Below are 22,581 nucleotides of genomic sequence, written 5' to 3' on the forward strand. Positions count from 1 at the left end.
GCGTTATGGAAGACAGGTTGTTCCCTTAACTAACTTACAGGTCTAAACCTTGATTCATATGCTTTTAACATTTAAAGCCAGAAAGGACCATTTAATCTTCTGCTTCAATCTCCTGCATGTCGCAGCCCTCTTCATTCTGATACCACAGGGTTGACCTTTCTGTTTGGCCAAAAATTCTTATTCTAAAAAATCATCTGCTTTTCAAGATACAAGACCTGGGCACATCCAGTGCTATTTAAATGTGTGCCTAGATGTTGAATGCTGTCCCTGTTTTTGCTGTCACAAATAATTGCCTATTTTCTCTTGTCAAACTCTCTTTCTCCAGTGAGTTTCTTGCCCTGTCCTTCACTGTTAAGTCAGTGACTTGCCAGGCATTGGCTTTTCCTCTTCCTCCAGATACCTCCAGAGTAATCAAATCACTTAGCTGTCTGCTTTTTAATAAATTGAAAGGTTTGAGTTCTGGTGAATGTAAGCTATTTAAATCCTTTTTCTGTTTCTTGCCTTCTCCATCTCTGTTTTCTGAAGCCTTTGTGAAATTTGGATGTCTGAACAGCCAAGAGTTTTTCTCCATATCTATGCCATAAGAAAAAGTGGTACTAAATCCCATTTTCTACTGGCAGAATTCAGTGATCCCATTAGCCCATTTTTCTACAGGAATAGGAAAGATCATGATCAGCTGTTTGATCACTGTATTCTCTAATTCCTTTCAATTATATCTTTCAAGGACCCAATTCACCCAGCTGGTTAACCCAGATCCAAGACACCATGTGGTCTAGGTGTCAATGTTCGACTGTTGCCTCCATAATTTATCAGCCCACCAATCCTTTTGTGCATTGTATGAGCAGTGGCTTTGTCTTTGGGGTTTATTTATTTTTATGTAGATAAAACATCAGGACTACATCTGATTTGAACAGAACAATGCAGGACACCCTTGTACTTGAGAATGACTTCCCAATGGTAGCTACCTTTTGAGCTCTGTCAGTTAACTAGTTTTTGGTCAGTTTTTTATGTCCTAATTTTTTATTGATGTTCTGTGTCAAGGCTCAATTTCTGAAGGTCATTTTCTCCTCTCTTCCCCAGGAACAAGCAACCTTCTCTGTCCTTCCTTCCCCAGTCCTCATCTTGCTCTTTTCAGTCTCTTGCAGCCACTATTTGCAAACCCAGATGGCAGCCCTTATCTGCAGAGAGGGCTGTGAGGAGCAAGTCTGGGAAGGGAGCAGACAGCAGTGTATTTCAACCTCAGATCCTGAATCTGTATTAAAAGCATATGGGAAATATGGAAAAGGTAATATCCCATCTGCTTTTAATAGGGGACATGGGATTTGATGCCTGGCAACCTTATTGTGTACTCTCTTGATATTGCATAATGTTATTTTTTGATGTTGTGCACTACTGAGCCTTACCCAAGTATAAGCATATTCCATCTATGCAAGAAAGAAATTGGATTTGTCTAAGACTTATTTTCTTTAATTAATACCATGTCCTCTGACTTTTTACCACTGACCCCTGTACCATCCTGATGTCTGGTGGCTGCTAGTGGTACAAACTACTACGAACCCGTGTAATTTTCCTACTAGATGCAGCGTGGCTTATGGTAGTAGGGTACCCACAGTAAGGTTTGCTTTTCTGGGATCATAGGAATCTTTGTTTTGTTTTGTTCTTATTTGTTTTCTTTTTAGGTAGCATTATTTTAAGCACAAGTGGGAAATTACTATTTGCAAGATCAAATCTTAAATTAGGGCCAAACTCAGAAGTTGTGCAATACTTTTTATCAGCAGAACTAGCATCACTATTTTCAGCAGGGTGCTTGTGTGCAGGATATCACAAAACGGGAGAGCAAAAAATGTAGGAGGTTTTGCAGCCTCTTTTAGCAAAATGTTTTCTTTTTTTATGGTATCCCAAAACATAACATGCTGTAGAGTGTGATACACAGGACCCCTCATTCAGTGTCCATTACTGATGATCAGAACAAGAACAGCAACAATAGCTACACTGTGGGTCAGGAGCAAGCCACGGTTTTTCAAAGTAAGCTCACCACAGCCCTATTAAAGGTTCTGGAATGCACCAATATAATATCACAGCAGGATCATCACTTAGAGAAGAGGCTCACTCTTCCGTGTGCCAGGAAAAGAACCTTGTTGTTGTCTTTTTTTCAGGCACAAATGACATTTTCCCTGTACTGGGGACTGCTCTCCCAGCTGGCATTCGCGGATGTTGTTCCTGTCTGTGCATGCTCTGTGATACCAGTCTGAGCAGCAAGGATCAGGGCAGGTCACTAGGAAGGAGGATATTTTATTACAGAGGCAAGAACACGGACAGATTAAAGCCATAGATTCGCCATCTCACTAGGGGAAGACCTGGGATGTATATTCAGGAGAAGACTAACCACCAAATAGGAGGACCAGCTCAGAGCCCATCCACCCGTAGCTACACAGGCTCCTCTGCAGTGTTATTTATTGCTCCCCATCAGTCACAGCTTTTCTGGAATTACTCATAGCCGACATTTCTGATGCAATAAGGCCACAGATAACTTGTGAAATGAAATCAGGGTTTTCCTGTTGGGACATGTAATATCCCCACTGTCTATCTGTCTCTCTTTAGGCAGTACATGCTAGCACAGGCGAGGATAATGGGGCTGGGATTACAAATCAGACTAAGTGTACCTGTGTATTTTCCTGTGGAAGGAAAAGAGAAATGTTTTCACCCCTGAGTCGTGCAAAATCCAGTTGGGCACACAGCTATTCACAGAAGCAGCACTGCAGGGCCATTCTGCCTGCGGTTTCAGACTTGTGGTCCCTCTTGCTTCAAGATTACAAAAAGATCTTTGATCAGCAGAGGCTGGATGTCCGTCTTTGCAGCCCAAGACAGTGAGGCTGAAAGGAGCCTGGGAAACTTTGCTGTGGTCATGTGAAAGGCAGTAGCCGTGTATCACATCACCAAGAATTTTTTTAAAAAAATAAAAGAAAGAAAAAAGATTTGTCTGTTATGATTTCAATTTTTTTTAAATTTTACTTTTAGGATTTCAATTTAATTTCTTTCTTATGGTCACTTCAGGCATGGCTCACTGGTTATCCAAGGCAAGAAGGAAGTGATTTCTGTGACTGCTATAGTCTTGCACAGGGGAAGATACACGGAGACAGCTATCACATAGCTTTACCTTTCAGTGAATGCCTGTGTAAAAATGTATACTGCAATATATTCACAGACAGCAATCCCTCTTTTTGCAAAGTTTGCCTGATATCAATATACATTTTGATATATTTAAAAGTAAAAGCACAAGAGAGAAAAATGTATACGTATGTGTTTGTGCAGGTATCTTCACACAGAATCAGAAATATAAAGCCGGACAGTCATCCAGAAGCCATTCAGTCATCTCCCCACAGTGGAGCAGGGTACCTCACTCATCCCTGATGGACCTTTAACCTGCTACGAACTGAAATTTGCAGGCATTAATCTTCCTTTATTAAGAGTTAGGTTTGGGGTAGCGTGTGAAGGATGTGTGCATGCAGGAAATGTCGCTGTTTGAGACTCACAGCAAGCAATAAAAGTGAAGCAAATTGTCAAGGAACTGCTCATTCAGACATCAATGCCCATCCTGGGGACTAAATGAGAAGTTAGTACTCATTCCCCATGTCACACGGCATGCACACAGGCAGGCAGAGTGAGAGGTCCAAACCAGATTAATGCTGACACATCCCGAGCCCGAAGTGCTTGGGCTCGATAACCTTTGTGCGGGCTTTAGGCAGGCTGCTGAGTGTAATTGCACGGGGTTTTAAAAAGGGGAGGCGACCATTTTATCCTTGTGTAGGGATCCGACTTTTCTTCCTGTGGGTTTAAGCAGGATGCTAAAAGTCCTGACCTCAGAGCTGCAGCTAACGCAACACTTGAGGCTCTATCGGGGCTTTATCTGCCCCACACAGCTGAAGTGAATTTTCTGTAAACGTCCTGGGAATATTCCCAATATTCCCTGTTCAGCTGCTCTAATAGCTGAGCCCCCCTTTTGGCCAACATCTCCTGTTTAGCAGTCTAGTTAAATTACGGAACACACGAACAAATTTACAGTGAAACCTTGAAGGTTTCTAATCAGACGAGTGGGACTCTGTAACAGGCTGTTTATAGGAGCAATGGGATAAGAAACTTAATGAGATTAAAGTGGAGGCAAATACACATATAAACAGTGTTATTCGATATAAAAAATCATGATCATAGTGCGTTTAAGGAATTGGAATGAATTTCAGTATTTACTTCTCAGTTCCTAATTCTTTTCAAGTGGGGAAACGGAGGGGTTCAAGGATTTCTTATCACAAGGCCTTTTGCTATTTCTTTTCTTCTGGTGGTATTTTTATTTTTTTTTTTTTGTTAGCAGAAAATCTAGGAACTAACTGGGCATCAAAACTGAACTACGAGCATATTGGTAGTGTCAGGAAGGCACAGCTTTAGTAGGGACGATGAGTTAAAAATGAAGGGGCTCAGCTCAAGGGGTGCTTTTCCCAATTCTCTCTTTTGTCCCCAGAAGTTACAAGTGTTGGGATCAGCTCAAGAGCGAGAGAGGTACCCATCAGCTTTCTCAGGGACTGGAAAGAGACCTGATCCTGGATCTGGTGCCCCAGTACTATCAAGCAAAACCTGCGTGGCTCATGTCACATTCCTGTCTGTTTTCCCTCTTAGCCATTAATGGGACCTGCAGTAAAAACCTGCTCTGTTGATGATTCACATGGTGTGAGTGCATGGCGCAGCCACATCCCCGCAGGACCAACCCTTTCCCCATTCTGGCTTATTTAAAACACGAACAGTGTCACCTCTATCAGGAGGGCTGGGGTGGTGTGGCATCAGAGCCAATGTTGGCTCCGAGGTCAGTCTGCTTTGCTGTTTGATCGTGCTCTTGACATCACATGGAGAAGGGACACATTCTTCCACATGCTTTGCTAGCAGGAACTTGGTGAACTAAGGGTTAAATGGCTTTGGGTGCTGTGTCTGTATGGCTGTGTGTACATCTATATATGTATACAGATATATATATATATATATATACACACATACCTTAGTTTGGCTGCAGGACCTCGCGCCCGCAGGCCACAGTCACATTATCATCTGGAAATTGGATAACGACAGCACAATGACAAATCCAGGTTGCTTGCAATAAGGTGCTAATCCCTTTGCTTTAATATCGGAGCAGCGTGTAATGATGTTTGGACATCACTCCAGTTTACTGACGACCCCACTGGGGCCAGCAATAGAGGCGTACAACTGTCTAACAAGCCATCAGGTGACCGCCGTCGTCAAAGCAACGGACGGTGCAATCTAATCTTCCCTCCATCCCTTCCAGCTCCCAATAAGGGCCGGATTATAGAGGTGGCCCATCAATGCTTGGTAACTCGAATCAATTAACGTTAATTCGCACAATGCTATGATGTATTGTGATCACTTTCATTTCAGAGAAGGGGGAAGGAATTGCTATAATTCACCTAAAATGAGGTTGTCTATGGTGCTGAGGTATTAATTGGGTGTCCATATTAAATGGAAAAGGAGCACGGTAGTGAAGGAAAAGTGGATGAGTGACTCTCTTGGCTGCTATTGACCTATCAGAAGAAGACAGTGCCCTTTTCCTTTGCTTTTATCTATTACAGTTTTCCCTATTGCGTGTCAAGTTGATGTATTATAAAAAATTCATTTGGTGACCTTTCACCCCCCTAGCAGATTAAACAATTTCACTGGGATGGCATCATTAACAGGGCCTTGCATTTAATGATGATTTCTCTAAAAGGCCACGGAGATTCGATTTTAAGCTAACAGATTTATTGCACTATTATAACATATCGTAAAAAGCTGTACCACCTACGGTCTGGTTTTAGGATAGAAACTGTTTAAGAGTTTATGTGGAGCTTAAAGTGGTATTACCTTGGGATACGCAGCAGCGGCGAGGCTCTGACCTCCGGCGTGATGCTGTTTACATTTAATAAAAGATGTTCCTCCAACAGTAAACTTTGGGAGTGCGTTATGGAAGAGGTTAGCTCCTTGCCACTAGCAGGTAGAATTGTAAGTACAGGTATTTCCACCCATCTCCAGCAATTAACAGAAGTCGCTAATGAATTTGGAGGATGCTTCTCTCCTATCTGATGGACTGGGCCTGTCCCTCTGGTTCTGAAGGCACCTGGTGATCCCATCTCACCCTTGACTGGATCCAGTAAGGCTGTCCGGTCTGCCTTTAATTTTTTTTTAGGGCTTCTTATCACTGCAGCCTACATCCTGCCATCTGCCTCCACCAGGCAGCTGCTTGCCCTCAGCCTTTTGGTGCCGCTGGGATCATAAAGTGTAAATGAAGGCTGTCTGAGCAGTGGGGGAAGCGTGGTCTTATGGGGGAGATGTGTCTGGGTGTTGCTGGGCAGCTGTGTTCGTGCTCTCTGACTCTGCTCCTTGGTGAATAGGGACAGAAATTCCTGAAAGCTAGATTGGGAATCATTTGAAGCTTGGATAGCCTCTGGCGCAGATCAAACAGCTAGCAAATGTATTTCTGATGGTGGCAGTGCCCCAGTGGACTAATGGCAAAAGAAGTTGGTCAAAAAAAACAAAGAAACAAACAAAAAATCTCAGAACTTTTTCAGTCTGAACAACTTACCCGACACTTTCAACTGCCACAAAATATCCAGCTTCTACCTAAAGCATCTTTGCTTTATGAAGGGAACCCCTCCAAATGATTAGATAAAAAGCACATCCCTCTTACCCAGCCTTGCTCACAGAGCATAATGCAGTTCCTCTTTTCTTACCCGAGTTCACCATTAACTTAGGCCCCCTTGATATGTCTCCACGTTATTAGATCTTCTCGTTAGCTCCCTGCCATCACGGCATCTGACCTCAAGGGCAATTATTTCCTTTAGCTTTGATTTCTCTCTCTAACATGGGAAACGTGGGGCTTTGTGGAAAGACGCCATCCAGGTGGGAGGGCACAGGCACCTGATGTATGTCCAACCTCATCACCACACAATGTCAGAAACCACTTCTCACCCCCAAAATGCTAAAATCCTCACATCCCGGCCAGTGAATCCGCACCTACTTGGCCTTACACAAGTCTGTCTCTTGTCTTTGTTACAGCAGCTTCCTTTTGCTTGTGTTTTCTTCACTAGCTTCTCAAGAACAAAATAAACACCTCTTTGGCTTTACCACATGATGCATTTTGACATATTATTGCCCCTCCCAGATTCTTTCCAGTCTTCTTCCCCTTCTAAGGGTATACTGACACCACAACGCTATCATTGCAGATATACCCAGGCAGCAGTTCAGTTCAGTTCATTGGCTATGTTTATTAGTAAATTAAAAATGCCAGGCATCGTTCTTTGGCACCAAGTCCTGTTGATCAGGTGCATCAGCCTGTGTCCATAAAATTAAATTCTCTCACACACCGTTTCAGGGTGGCCTTGTTCAAACTACCTGGTGAGAATAGTCTCTGGCTGTATTAGCTCCCAGACCACCTGGGAGTTGTGCTGGCCTTTGCTATTGGGCCTAATCCAGACCTTTTGACGGCCCCTCAGCCCATCATGCCTTGATACCTGCAGCAGATCCTCTAATTCCTATGATCTCTACCTTCCTTGCTACTAAAAGCAGACACTTGCTTTCCCGTACAGCCTCAGCATCTTCCACAGACCTCAGCCCTGATGGTGAAACTCCCGGGAGCCTGACCCTGCTGGCCCTTCTGACAGGCAGTGCCTGCTTGCCTGCTGTGGCCACCTTTAGAGCTGCGAGCCACTGAGCAACTGAGCTGCTCCCCACCGAGCTCTGCCAGCAGGGAACTGCAGATCAGCCTGCTCCTTCCCAGCACGAGGCTTGAGGAGAGCGACAAAACAGCATGCTCCTCGTGCCCACCGGGAGGAAGGCCAGTTTCCTCGCTTCACCTTTGCTAGGACACAGGCACACTCGCCCGTTCCCACCTCCCAGTGGCAGAGCCGTGCCAGGAAAGCCTATTATCCTCGCAGCACAAATCGCCAGGAAAGCAGCAGGGTGCTCCTCTCTTCCACACCGATACTCACTTGCAGGAGCGTGACTTGCTGCATGCAGGGCTTGCACCCCGAGGCAGGGGCTTCCTCGCAGCAAGACTCCAGTTGGACCATGTGGAACATAAACACCGTGGTCTGTGCTGTGTTAGCTGGATTCAGATCACCTGCAAACAAACATTTTTAATTTATTATTATTTTTTTTAACCACGTCTGTATGATTTTATTTTTTTTTAGTTGCTCTAGAGGGTGGGAAAGTCTAATTCCTACAACCAGATTTTGCAGCAGGCTTCCTTTAAGTGCAAGATGAGCACTATATTCCTATGTAGGGCCTGGGGCGTGGAGTCAGGGCATTTCACGCCAACATTTTTTTTTTTTTTTTTTTCCTGTTGGCAGTTTTAAAGAAGCTGGAAAGAGAAAAGTTGATTTTTGGCTTACAGATGCCATGCCAAGATTCACCTGAACTTGTCTGGGCTCAGGCTGAGCCAGAGAGCTTACAGAAAGTGCCAATCTCTGTCCTATAGTCACGAGTGGCTTGGGATGTTATACCTGGAGTGAGTTTAAGTCAAAATGCTGAATGCACATTTATGAAGGAGGTAGAAAAGAGCACAGATGAGCCTTGGTGCCTTTGACATGAATTTCCTATATATCATTGCCTTTCTGAATTTTCCACTGACAAAAAAGAAAAAAAAGAACAAAGCTGAATGCCTGAATGTTTTTCTTTATATACTTGAGCCAGGTCTTGAGACTTCAGATGTCCTTATGTCTTTATTTGGTCTTCCCAGTGTCCATTTTTCAGGCCAATATTTTTCATCAGCTGCAGTGTAAGCAATTTCTGCTTTGTAATGCATAGTACTGCCCCTCCCTCCCCCCCACCAAAATCAAACCCTAAGTTAAACCAAAGGAAATTGATGTTTTGTGTATCTTCTGTTTGTAAACACCTTTGAGCAAATGCTAGAGATGAATGAATACCTTTCCTACTTTCAAGACAATATCAAACCCCCAGTTGCTTCACTGCAATTGCAGCTTAGAAGCATATATACATATACACATATATATGTAAAAGAGATACTAAATGACACAAAGCACTAGGAGAGGGAATGAAATGATTTAGGCTCAGAATAAAATGTTGATTCTGTATTCAAATGCAAAAGCCCTCTCCTGGGATGCTCAAATTTAAATTTCAGTCTTGAAAAAGCAATGTCTTTCAATGGGGTGTCTGTATACTGCTATATATAGGCGTGCAGACTTCGCAGATAATGAGAGGTAGCACAGGAATGATGGGATGAAGAAATGCATTAAAGCCCTGTAAGTGCTGTGCTTGTGTAGAGGAACTGAAACTGTTTTTAGAGGAGATCAGAGATATTCACTGTAATTCATCTTTCTGCTGGACAGGAAGCATTTGCTGCCTTCACCATTATCAGTGCTCTGGAATGGAGACTTTGGGGGCCATGGTATTGGATTACTGAATCCATAAAATCCTTGTCTATCACATAAGAAGCCATTTATTTTTTTCATTTCTCAGTTTCCTATTTGTAAACTGGGGATAGGAACAAAGAGATCTTTCATTAGTTTTGTATTGCTGTCTCCTTGGAGTGATGCCTGTTTCACATCTCCATACATGCTGCTTTCATCCAAGGAATCCAAGTGCCACCATAAGGTAAATTAGTAATTTTTTGGTATAGTGCTCCTTCCTACTCACAACACACACTGAGCATTACTGCTTGCATTAGAAAAGTAGAAAATCCCATGAACAGAAAGTAATGTATAGTTCCTAGGCATCGGTAAGGTGTGAATTACCTCTGGGATTAGCACTGGGTGTTTTTGAAGCGCTAATTTCTATTTATTATTTATTTATTTACATTCCTTTACATGTGAAAAAAATGGAAGCAGACAACACTCAGGAACATGGCTGTATGTGAGACCCTATAACATCTCTGTTCGGGTGCAGCCCTCAGATGGAGAAATTGGAAAGCAGCTTCCTGTACAGCCGCAAATAATTTTCCTGGATAAGAAGGTAGGATTTGCCCCTCTGTGGATGGAGGCCTGTATTACTCTTGTACAATTTTGACATCTCTGAGCAAAATCCAAAAGCTATGAGACCAACCTATATGTAGGTCATAGGATAGTTCTACAAATATATATGGTAAAGGAGGTAAAGGGTAGGTCTCTAAATAAGCAGTCATTGGTATTTTGGGAGCTATTTTTAGACTCTATTCATACTTTTCATCTTTTTCCCATGACGGTTAGATTTGTCCTGTAGAGTCGATTGTGTGCAATTCTCTGACTCTGCTCCTGAAGCTTAGAGGATATCATTGAGGAATGAAGGAACAGCAACACATTCATGAAGGCTGGCAAAGTCAGGGTATGATGGAGTATCCTGGTTTGCCTAAGCAAGCCTGCACCATGCAGAGCAGTGCTGTGCAGAGAACACCTTGTTTAAAACATGCTTGGACATCTGTGTGATGTAGTTTAGCAATGCCAGAGGTACCAACACAAGTCTTGGAAGCAGTAGACTAAGTCCAATGAGTCCTGGTGAGCTGCTGGATCGTGTTCAGTCCCAGAGTCAGGCGAAATCTGCATAGCAATTTTCACAATTTTCTTCTGTTTTCTGTATGTTTTGATGCTCCCATTGCTCTTTTTCAGTTATTTTGCATTGTGGATTCATCCTCATTGTGATGGATAGGCAAAATAATACCCACAGAGTAACTAGACCTGGGTATGACATTTTTACAGTGATGACTCTGAAGCGTAGTGTCAAATCCAAGCTTGGACAGCTTTGTGGACATTATTTCTGGATGCAAAATGATTTTACAGTAAAGCCAGCTCTGGATATCCATTAACCATGAGGCAGGTTTCACATCTGTGAGGCACAAGACTTTCAGCTTCTTTCTATTTGTGTTCAGTTCTCTGCAAATAGCCATCTTGTGCTTTGGGCTGTGGAATATGCCACTTGGCCTACAGCTCCTGTGGATATCTAAGAGTTTTCTACTAGAGAAACATCAGATCTTCTGACTCAGATGGATGTCAGACATCGTTGGCTATCTGAAATGACACACAAACATCTGCCTACATCTGGACATTTGGATCCTCCTCTGAGTTTCCAAACCTTCTTCATACATGTTTTTGTGAGACTTGAGAACTAAAAATTCCCTAAATATATATATATATATATATATGAAAGCCAATATTTTTGCATGTATCTAGATCTATGTGATTTAGATTCTACACATTGACTAGGGATGAGTAATTTAGGTATCACAAGTAGTTTCTTTCACTGAGCATATGAGGAATTTAAATTTTCACTCTCACTAAACAGACAGAATCTGCACATTTTCCGTGAATTCGTTGAGATGCTCATCCTTGGAGGTATTCAAAAGTTGGCCTGGATGTAGTCCTGGGCAGTCTGCTGCAGGTAGCCCTGCCTGAGCAGGGAGGGTGGGCCAGATGACCTCCAGCGGTCCCTTCCAATCTCAACCATGTTGAGATTCTGTGATTCTGTGAACTTAGATGCTATGATGATGTCAAAATTCACTACTTCTCTTAGGTGGTGTGAACGTGACCCTAGCTACTTGCAGTGAAGCAGCATACCATGCCAGACTATTGGAACAGACTGAAGTTGCCAGAACTGGTTCCTCTGAGTTTAAGTTCACCATAGTGAGTTATGGTGAGGTGTTTGGCATTGTTTGTAACACATAGGGTGTAGATGCACACTTCCCTCCCGCTGGGCATTAATAAATTATTACAATTATTAAAGCCATCAGAACTTTCTTCCCTCTTGGTTTGGAGACAAGATCTTAATCCTGCTATTTTTTTTATTCTTCCCAGGGTCGAAGGGTTGAAGAACTGGGACCTCCCTCAGAACCCTGGCTCGTATCTGCTCACCTCAAGGGCTCCTCCGAGGCTGTGCTAAAAGGTTTGGACATGTTTTCTTACAGCAGGAGTTAAGGCAAAACAACTAGGGGAAAATATGGTGATAAATTTATGGTGAAATCCTCCTGGAAAATTATTGGGTTTCAAAGTTAGTCTTTGCACGAAAAAAAATACAATGTTGTATTGAAGTTTGGTGAACTTCCTGGTTGTATCCTAGAGAAAAAGAAGATTATATAAAGTGTTTTTGTACTCTGGTAGCTTGAAGGGAGTATATCTAGTAGTTTATCTTGAAAAGATGCGTCTCAGATCAAAAAAGAAAAGACTGGAGAATTAGAAATCCCAATACCTGATTTTCAGCTAATGTTAATTAGGGTAATTTCCTTAGAGTCAATGACAATCTGTTTGTCCCAGCAAATGATCAGGCCAAGTACAGACACAAACAACTGACTATTGTTTTTAATTAGCATACTTCAATGTGAAAATGTTTTTCATGAGGGATTTAAATGTTTCCCTTCTGGTCCTCATTTATCAGAAGACCTGAACTCATGATTAACTCTAAGCATGTGAGTATTTCCCTTGAGGTTATTGAGACTATGAACATGCTTAGATATAGATCGTTGTTTAAGTATAGCACTGAACTGAAAACCTGTGGATGATCATATGCTTGTAAACTAGAAAATGGAAATGAAATTGATTATAGAGCATCATAATGTTAATTACTAAAGTCTTTAAATGTAAGCAAACAGTGCACACAGTCAAAAGTGAAGTTTCCTAATATAGGTAAAGCATTTTGTTTGCAATAAGGTCATTTGTGTGTTAACTTTGATTGAAAAGTTCACATTTGGAGAAGCTAAGTGGCACTCATACTGTAGGTCAGAGCTTCTCATTCTTTGGGTCCAGTTCACATTTCTGTTAATATGAAGTTCCTCCTACCTCATCATAGCTCCAGGTTTAGTTTAGAAAGTCCTTTGTTCTTTTCTGTTGTTCATGCCTTCTCAGGGAGGTATGCCTCAGAGGTTTAGGAGTTTGAGTCTACATGAGACACAAATTATTGACTCAGCTAGTGGCCACTAGTGGAAAGAAGGAGAGAAGGAAGGAAGGAAGGAAGGAAGGAAGGAAGGAAGGAAGGAAGGAAGGAAGGAAGGAAGGAAGGAAGGAAGGAAGGAAGGAAGGAAGGGAGGGAGGGAGGGAGGGAGGGAGGGAAGGAATGAGACACAGCAAGAGAGAAAGAAATAAAAAGAAAGAAAAGTCACTGCAGAAAAATGCAATTCACATTCTTTAAAAGATACATGTATCAAATTAATAGTCAATAAACTCCAGCAAAGAATGAAGTGCGTGGTACAGATGTTCTGCATGTAATAGTTTGCTGCAGTTTTTCCTTTGACAAACGTCCTTATTGTACTCGTCTTTTGAAGCATATGAAAGCAGCATTTAATCGAAATGGGTCCCGTCTAGCACACTGAGGCTGCTTCATCTGACAGCAGCCAAACTGCCTCATGGAAAGTAGTTTAGCTCCAAATTAGCTTGCTTCTGCGTTAAATACCAGCTTGCCTGAGAGATCTTTGTGAAGACTCACATATATATCTATAATATTCTGAGCTTTGAAGCATATGTGCCCGAAAGCTGAGATAGTCTCTGTTGAGGAGTACAGTACAGTATTCCAGGCTTCATCATAGACTAGAAATGGTAATTATGAAATATTTGGACACAGCTGACAAGACCCTCTATAAAAGTGGTGCTACAGAGAGACAAGAAAAGTGTTGGTAGTCAAGGCAGATAGTACCATAAAGAGGGTCGTATGTGGCATAGGTAAATAGAAGAACCAAGATCAGGATGGAGCAATTAGAGAAATCTAGATTCCCTTGTTTCCTCCAGGCCTTTTCACAGAATAAATTACTGATTATTTATATATGACAGCTGGTCCCAGAGACTCACAATGTAATTGTGGGTTTGGTATGCTAGACACTGTACACAAATGGAGAAATATGTACACAAAACTAACTGGGATATTAGTAAATTAAATAGTACTGGGTCATAAAGAGGGGAAACTTTATCATTTCTGTTGCTAAATCATTAAAATGTGGCATGCTTTTGCCTGAAGACTCCTCTCTGGCAATCGCTGGCCATGCTTCAGAAGTCAGTATAGCAAATAAAAAACCTCAGTAGGCAGTTTGCATGCCTCATCTCTGTTTGGAGGCTGTAAGAGTTCCAGACCAGAGGTTTGGCCAGGATATGCTAGTTCTTCAGTGCCACAGAACAGATCCTGGCACTGTTTAGTTCCTGACATACAGCTGTAGGCACTAAGTGTGGGAGAGAAACAGAGGCAGGACTGGAGAATTTTTTTTCTGTGGATTACCCCACAGACCACCAGTAGTGATGCTTTAGTGCTAAGTTAGCTGTCTAATAGAAGATCTTGCATTTTTCCTTCAATCATGAATATACAGGTCAAGGTGGGGGAGCACAGTGCTATGGTTACAACTAAAGATTTCCTCTTCAGGCCACTGTCCTCCTTGTAGGAGGCATCTCTGCAATAAATGCCATTAATTTTCCCTGTGATTCCAAGACCATTTGGGCACTTGTCCCTGCTTTCATAGCCCAAAATGAACACTAGCAGTCAGCCCAGTACTGATCGATGACCATCGCTGAAGCACTGAGCTGATGGGACAAAGGTTTGAGGGCCAGGGAAGTAAAGGAATACTGTACTTTTCCTTATAAGTCTCTACATACATTTGACATGCAAAGAAGCTTCCAAATATTCATAGCAGATATCCTTGACATTTCACAAATTTATGTCACTAAAATCATTAATAAAAGTACAGCAGGAAAATTCAGCTCATCTAGAGCTGGGTGCCATAGCAAGCTCTGGGAACAGAAGAGGGTAGGTGGTGTAAGATAAACAGAATCACAGAATCACCTAGGTTGGAAGAGACCTCCAAGATCACTGAGTCCAACCTCTGACCTAACACTAACAAGTCCTCCACTAAACCATATCACTGAGCTCTACATCTAAATGTCTTTTAAAGACCTCCAGGGATGGTGACTCAACCACTTCCCTGGGCAGCCCATTCCAATGCCTAACAACCCTTTCTGTAAAGAAGTTCTTCCTAATATCCAACCTAAACCTCCCCTGGTGCAACTTTAGCCCATTCCCCCTTGTCCTGTCACCAGGCACGTGGGAGAACAGACCAACCCCCAGCTCGCTACAGCCTCCTTTAAGGTACCTGTAGAGTGCGATAAGGTCGCCCCTGAGCCTCCTCTTCTCCAGGCTGAACAATCCCAGCTCCCTCAGCCGCTCTTCATAAGACTTGTTCTCCAGACCCCTCACCAGGTTCTTTGCCCTCCTCTGTACTCGCTTGAGCACCTCGATGTCCTTCTTGTAGCAAGGGGCCCAAAACTGAACACAGTACTCGAGGTGCGGCCTCACCAGAGCCGAGTACAGGGGGACAATCACTTCCCTAGACCTGCTGGCCACACTGCTTCTTATGCAGGCCAGGATGCTGTTGGCCTTCTTGGCCACCTGAGCACACTGCTGGCTCATATTCAGCTGGCTATCAACCAATACTCCCAGGTCCTTCTCTGCCAGCCAGCTTTCTAACCACTCATCTCCCAGCCTGCAGCACTGCTTGGGGTTGTTGTGCCCCAGGTGCAGGACCCGGCACTTGGCCTTGTTGGACCTCATACAGTTGGCCTCAGCCCATCAGTCCAGCCTATCCAGATCCTCCTGCAAAGCCTTCCTACCCTTGAGCAGATTAACACATGCACCTAACATGGCGTCATCTGCAAACTTACTGAGGGTGCACTTGATCCCCTCATCCAGATCATCGATAAAGATATTAAAGAGGACTGGCCCCAGTACTGAGCCCTGGGGGACTCCACTCCATACATTCCATAAATTGTTATGGGAAAAACTCTTACAGCCTGGTTTACCATCAAAAGCCCTGTCCCCACCTGATGAGCACTCCCATGAATTTGTGATTGCAAGGAGTCTCAAAGTTTGTTTCTTCTCCATGTTGTTCAATATCCTGGGTGTGCTGATGGAAGAGTATAAATGCGTTCCTCACATTCAGTCTTTACGTACGTTCACCTGTTCTGCTTAACAGCAATAAAATGTCAAACCACCTGCTTTGCAAAGCAAATGGTTATTACATGTTGTCTCTGAGAAGGCAAAAGTCTATGTTTGTGATCACTGGATTGAGTCCAGCATCTTAAGGAAGTTCTGACTTCTCACCCCCACCTGAACTAACATTTTAAAATTTGTCAGTCCTTAGGATTTTACCCTTCTCACTCCAAGAGCTTGAATGAAGCCCAGGCCTGGTCAACATTATTCAAGGGCCAGAACTTGGCTGGTACTCAAAGATACACACAATAAAATGGAGATCTAGTTGCAAAGTAAATTATAAATTTTCAAAAAAGAGCCTACAAAAATAAAACCATAGCACGTGTAAATGTTGGGTCAGAATACATTCCCTTATAGCTTAGAACAAGAGGTAAAGGGATGAAGAATTTCTCTCCTGGGTTTCATTTTAATGCTCCCCATGGAGATTTCGCCTGCTAGGTTTCCAATTAAAAGTCTCTTGTGTGTGATAACAGGGTCATCACCACAGACATTCTTCATTCTTCAAATCCTTTTCAAAGCTTCTGACAGGGTTGGAGGAAAGCTCAAAATGCTTTAACAGTAGGACAGGGGGTAGTATGTCCAAATGATGAGGTGAAACATCTACAGTTAAGAAAAGGGTTAAAACAGTCAGCTATTTTCCTTAGCTGCTGTGGCTGGATCTTTGAGACCATCCCTTTAACACAAAAATACTTAGTCATCTTTAATACTCTCCTGATACTGGTGATGTTGATGTCACAGAATATGTAAGTTAAATCAAAAAGATGAGCAAGTGGAACTTTCAAACAAGGCTACATAGCTCCCGTTACTCCTCCTTGATCGCCTTAGCGTTTGTATTCAGATTACACTGCCATGATATGGACATGCACAGAGCTTATCACAATGAGCTTAATGACCCAAGGTTCAGAAGGTAGGGTACTCCACTTCAGGAGGGATTAGGTGTCCAAATACCTCTGAAGATCTGTCTCTATATGAAATTCCTGGGATGAGACAAAAACTTTACCGTTAGGAAGGACACTGAAGTCAGGTTTTCACAAGTCCCCTTCAAGTCACAAGGACTCTCCTGGTTTGCTCAATTTTTATTTTTATTTATTTATTTATTTATTTATTTATTTGTCCTGAGGGATTTAAGTCATGCTTATCTGGAAGCTGTTAACTGCAATTCATTTTTTTGTATTACTCTGCAGGGATCACTGAAGTGCAGGTCATAGATGGATGTGCAAGCTTTTCCAGTCTGGCTGTGTCTGGCTCAGGCACAAACTGGAACCTTGTATTTACTGTCACATCACCACCAGGTAGGATCTATTTTTTGAATGTTGATTTTGTAAATGAGCTCAAAACACTACAGGTGATCTGAATTTATAAAAAGGGAAGTAAAATTTGCTTGAGTGAGGCAAGCAATGCAAAACCTCTAAATAGCCTGACTTCTGCTACATGTCCAAGCTGGCATCATCCAAGCAGCAAGTGAGCTGGGTAAGTGCTATACTGTTCATTTAAGATGCCCAAAATGAAGATGAGTTAGAACAGAGAAGTATTGCCAGAGAGAGGTACCTCTTTTTCCTGGATTCCCTATGAACTTTCCTACAGTAATCGGGTACGTAGGCCGGTTAAGCAGCCAGAGCAAACTTTTTTCCTGTAGATTGAGTCCCCTTTTTCCTGCCTGTGTTCTGTAATTTTCCATCTATGCTCAAGAAGTTATTTTTTGTACTGCTTTTCACCCACCGTTTGGCTGCACCTGGCCATCTTTATGGGTGCAGCAGGTTATTCACATTCAGAGCACGCCTCCAGGACTGGGCTCTGCTCAGAGTATCCCTGACGGTTTACAGATGTGACATTGGGACCTCCTGAGCCACCATAACGCTGAGGGGTCAGTTGTGGTTATACCTTCTAAGAAATACAAGCTGAGGGGGATGTTGGCATCTTGGGCAATACCTGAACTCTGGCTGTAAAAGGCCTGGGGGCATCTGCATGAAACAAGCACCTGCACAACTGTTTGGGGTCCTGAATTTATCTACAAATCTGTCTCTGAATGTATATAAGGGTCAAAGCGCTGGTCACCTGTCAAGTCATTGAGAAGCAGGAATGTGCTCTCTGGCATGTAGTTAAAAAACAAATTAAGGTATAGGTGTTGTAAGCCCATGCGTAAAGCTTCTGTTCTGGTATTACATATATATATATAAGTATAACCTGAGACCTACCAGGTAGAAAGAAACCAAGAGGGATGGATAAAATTTCTCCAGGAGAGGTGAGGAGGTGTGTGTGCCACTGCATACAGACCTGATGAGGCCTTGAAATACTAAGATAATTTTGTTTACCCATATTCAGAAATCATCTCAAAAAAGAATAGGTACAGAGAAGAATGAAGGTAGGAATCAGCATTTTCTAATGAGAAAACTCTAATATAGTATAGCTTGGTTAAGCTAGAAAAAAAAAAGAAAAGGGCAAGTACATCAGATGGTTGAAGTGACCAAGTGGAAGTGACTAATGAGAAAATCTGAACAAAAAAGTAGAATATCACTAACATTTAGAGTGCATTGCTCTGAACAGCCTATCTTACTAGATAGGAATAGTGAGAACGGATCAGTTGCTTTTGGATGGAGCTTTATATGCTTATGGATGATAATGTGTAACACAGTGCGGATTTATAACACAAGAAATCCTTTCCTATCCTGGGATTAAATTAAGATCCAGATATTTTATTTTAGAAACCTTTGCTCCTCCCAGTCCCAAGTGGCTAATCAGCACTGAGTGCTTCCCATGGCTCTGCAAAAGGAGAATTGTGGTGCAGGGAATACTCAGAGGTGGGCCTTTAGAGGGGGAACATATGTCTACTTTGGGGTGGATGCTGCCGAACACCCACGGCTCCCATTGCCTTCACTTCAGTGAGAGCAGATGGAAAGTCAGCACCTCACAGGATCAGATGCTTTAGTGGAAAGTGCAGCTTAATGAAATGTCTTTTGAAAGCTATTTCGGGGGAGTCACAAAATCTTCTCCCCTCTGAACAAAGGTCAAATAGAAATCCCTTTTATGAAATATTTAGCCAGAAAGAGTGTTGCAAAGAGGTGTTTAAAGACAGCAATGCATACAGCTGATGCATTTCTGTAGGTACTGCCTGCATAAATCAGAGCATTGTACACTTTTAATATGAGTTGTAAAAGTACACAGCAAACAAGCAATCCCCTTTGCTCGTTTGTAATGGGGAACCATGCTGGAGTCAGAATAAAGAGTTTTATACTGCCAGAATCTTACTGAAGATATTTGCTTATCATTTGAGACAAACAAAAATTAATCAATCAAACAATAGAAGTTTGGGACACATTTTCATGAATAGCTTTCTGGCATAGTTATTCAGGCTCATGCGATCTGGAGACAGCACAAAAGATGCCGATGATGCTGAAAGCAATAATCCCAAGTGGTTTAGTGGTAGTTCCTGGGGAGAGTGGGCTATTCATAGCACTGCTGCATAGTCTTGCTCCTCATTTTCCAGTAATATTCACTTCAGTGATATGGATCCCAATGGGCTTGATCCATCCACTTTCCATTTAAACCAATAGCAGTCTACTTGCAGACTATTAGTGTGAAATGCAACCTTTAAGAACCTGTCTGTGTAGAGTCCTTGATACCTGTGAGATTGCTTCTTTCCTCTCAATTGAAGTTCATATATGCTTGTATCTGCAGGCAAATTTTTCCCAATTGGAACATGCTTCCCATGTTGTTCTGACGAATCTCTGCTTTGTTCGGGTGGACAATATTGACACAAAGCTAATTAGTTTAATATAAAAGTACTTACAGCTACTTACCCTAGTCTGCAAACCTTCATCTGACAGTGCTTCTCATATTTTTAATGAATTGATGAAGAAGGTTTTTAGATTTTTATTAAAATTGGAACTCAAACAAGTAAAAGAAATATATTCCCATTGAAATTATTAAAATTGTGAGGTTTGGACTGATAATGAGTCTTGTAATAACGTAGGTAATAGGCTGATATGAAAATCCACATCCTTCAAATTGGTCTATAGTGAGTACCATGATAAGTTTTATTAAAATCCTGCTCTTCCCAAACACATCTCTGTTCAAAATGTCTTTGGAAGTTGTCCAGGACCCATGCTAAGCCCAGACTCTGTGTGGATATTTCTGGGGAGAATCAGCCCAGATACTTATATGCTAAACAATTTCTTCACAGCTGAAGTTTTTACATTAATTTCTCACGCCTTAGCTCATGCACCAGTACTGTTGAAAGTACTGGAATAAAAAAATTTATGGGCGATCCAAACACCTATATATTTCTGATTTTGGAGGCAGCAGTGTTAAGCATATTCTAGTCTTTGAAGCTCAGATGCTGAGACCCAATGAACTCTTGACCACGGAAATTTTGAGTAGCGGCTGCTTTGATTCTGATTTCATTTACAGAAAACTGTAGGATCTCTGGGTAAAGAGCATTACCCAAATCTTGTATGCTTCCAAAGACTAAGTGTTACCATGCTAACAGCAATGACACTGAAACTTTTTGTTTATATTTGCTCAATGTCAACATGGTGAAAAATATAAACATGTTCACCAGCAGTTTTCTGACTCAGCTTAATGCTAGTCAATGTTTCTAAAATTCCCACAACTTAATTTAAATAAGTGATGTATAGCTTGCAAAAATTGCGCATGACTTAGTACCTTTCTCACTGCAACCAGCTTCCCTGTCTTGCTAGACAGAATGTGCACATTTTCTGCATGAACTTGATCTGTTTTGTCTCAGAAACAGGTTCCTTGTGAACATATTTTCTAGGCTTGGTAGTCGACTGTACAAACTCATGGAAGAAATACTAAGGACTGTTAAATACAAAGAGACTGACTCTGCTTCAGGATGCACTGAATGTTTGAGACATACATTGAAGAAATGTTGTTAAATATTTGTCTTGTCCTCATACCCATTTCTAAATAAATGTTGTTGGCTAATGTTGGATGTGGGGATGGAAGGACATCTGGACTGTTCCTCAATGCATTTTTACAGCAGCATCACTGTCAAAAGTCTATAGCCTAGTGTTTTCGTTGTGGAATGAGTGTCCTTACTTTTGTAATAAATTCTGACTGCTTTAAATTCTCAGGAGCTAAGTTCACTGTACTGTCTCAGCCATTTACCGTCTTCCCTGTGCCCATGGGAGAGAAGGCCAGCTTGATACTTGTTGTCTTGCTGAGTGCAGTAGCTTCTGCATTCGTCCTCACTCTTGTGTTCTGCTGGTTCAAGAAGAGCAAAAGCAACAGTAAGTTGGAAACGTCCACAAAAATTTATACTTGTGGATTCCCTCTTTCATTTGGCAAATCTCTTGGGTGGCTACAACAAGATTTAGCTGCAATGGCAAGGCAAACTTGGCAGAATTTTTAACACTATTCATGACTTTTACATGAATATAGCCTAGTTGCTTTCTTTTTCCTAACATCTTCTGGCTTTGGATACGACTCAGAATAGGTTTGTCTAGTTACATATCTCTCCAGCCTGCTATTCTCATAACCCTTTAACTTATTTCTTCTGTTTGTCTCATGAGCTTTTGCATCTTAATTTTTATTTTTTGAGTTGTTCAGGTATACAATGACACTCAGAGAAAGCTCTGCAGAGTTCATTAATTAGCAGTATGGTTCATAGTTCAGGATTATACAGTTTTGTGCCTATAGAAGATGACTGAGTCCTGGCTGGAAAAAGTTCTAACTGTATGTGAAACACAATGAAAATCAGATTTCTATAGTGGAGATAGAGAACTGAGAAACAAAGAAAAGCTGCTGCATTTTCCTGATAAAGGGTGACATAACAAAACATTGCCACAGTGATGTTAATGCAAAGCCATGGTGCTTACCCAGGATCAGAGACACCTGCACTGTGAATGCCCTAGGGGCAGTGGCAGAGCCGTGCTCACATCCCACACCACATTATCAACATCACATGTGTCAAAGTGGTAATGGGAGGGCTGTAGCTTCTCTGGAGATCTTCCCCTAAGCAAATCCACAGCTCTATTAATTTGCCTTAAGATTGCTGGGTTCTGGTATTGACATTAAAACAAATATAAGAGGCTTTCCCAATACGGAAGGCATAAAGGGAAGAACTGAAGACAAATGCACATGACTGCAAATGTTCAATGGCTTGATTCCCAGTCATCTTAAATTTCTGGATATGTTGAAAATTACCAATAATTTGGCCTTCCAGATGTGCTAACTGAAGTTGTGACCTAGCCAAGTGTACAGGGAAGACAGCTGAGGAGCCAACGAAGCTCTCAGATAATACATTATTTTAGACACCTATTTCCCATTGTTTTCCAAACCTCCTCGCTAATTTCACCAGATTTTTGCTTCCAAATAACTTTGCAAATCCAAGCTGAAGATTCTTTCTGCTAAATTACATCATGAACACCAGTTGCACTGAGGTCTGAATTTCTAATATTATTGAATATGGTGACAACACAAGGAAAGATTTTACCTGAACAGGTAGGTTCCCAAATAGCAAAACATAAGACATGATCATAAAACAACTCTCTCTGCTTTGGGGCAGAAAAAATACTTCTGGATTACCTTGCTAATTCACCAGCAATAAATTGTTGCTTGAATTAATAATTGCTGTTGAGCTGAGGA

The 22,581-nt window shown here is 41.9% G+C and overlaps 1 protein-coding gene across 6 annotated transcripts in view; it reads left to right on the forward strand.

Moving 5' to 3' along the window:
• The window catches only part of PKHD1 (PKHD1 ciliary IPT domain containing fibrocystin/polyductin), a 266,267-nt gene that overhangs the window by 237,585 nt on the left and 6,101 nt on the right, over positions 1–22,581 (forward strand). For 5 of the 6 annotated variants that reach the window (XM_083828669.1, XM_083828668.1, XM_083828667.1 and 2 more), the window contains 4 exons: positions 9,876–10,002; positions 11,814–11,901; positions 17,160–17,267; positions 21,069–21,224. In XM_083828669.1, coding sequence (XP_083684795.1) covers positions 9,876–10,002; positions 11,814–11,901; positions 17,160–17,267; positions 21,069–21,224 — 479 coding nt within the window. The remainder of the gene's footprint in view (positions 1–9,875; positions 10,003–11,813; positions 11,902–17,159; positions 17,268–21,068; positions 21,225–22,581) is intronic. The other variant, XM_083828670.1, reaches the window with a different exon arrangement.

Source organism: Anser anser (genome assembly GCF_964211835.1).
Source record: "Anser anser genome assembly, chromosome: 3".
NCBI classification, from domain to species: domain Eukaryota; kingdom Metazoa; phylum Chordata; class Aves; order Anseriformes; family Anatidae; genus Anser; species Anser anser.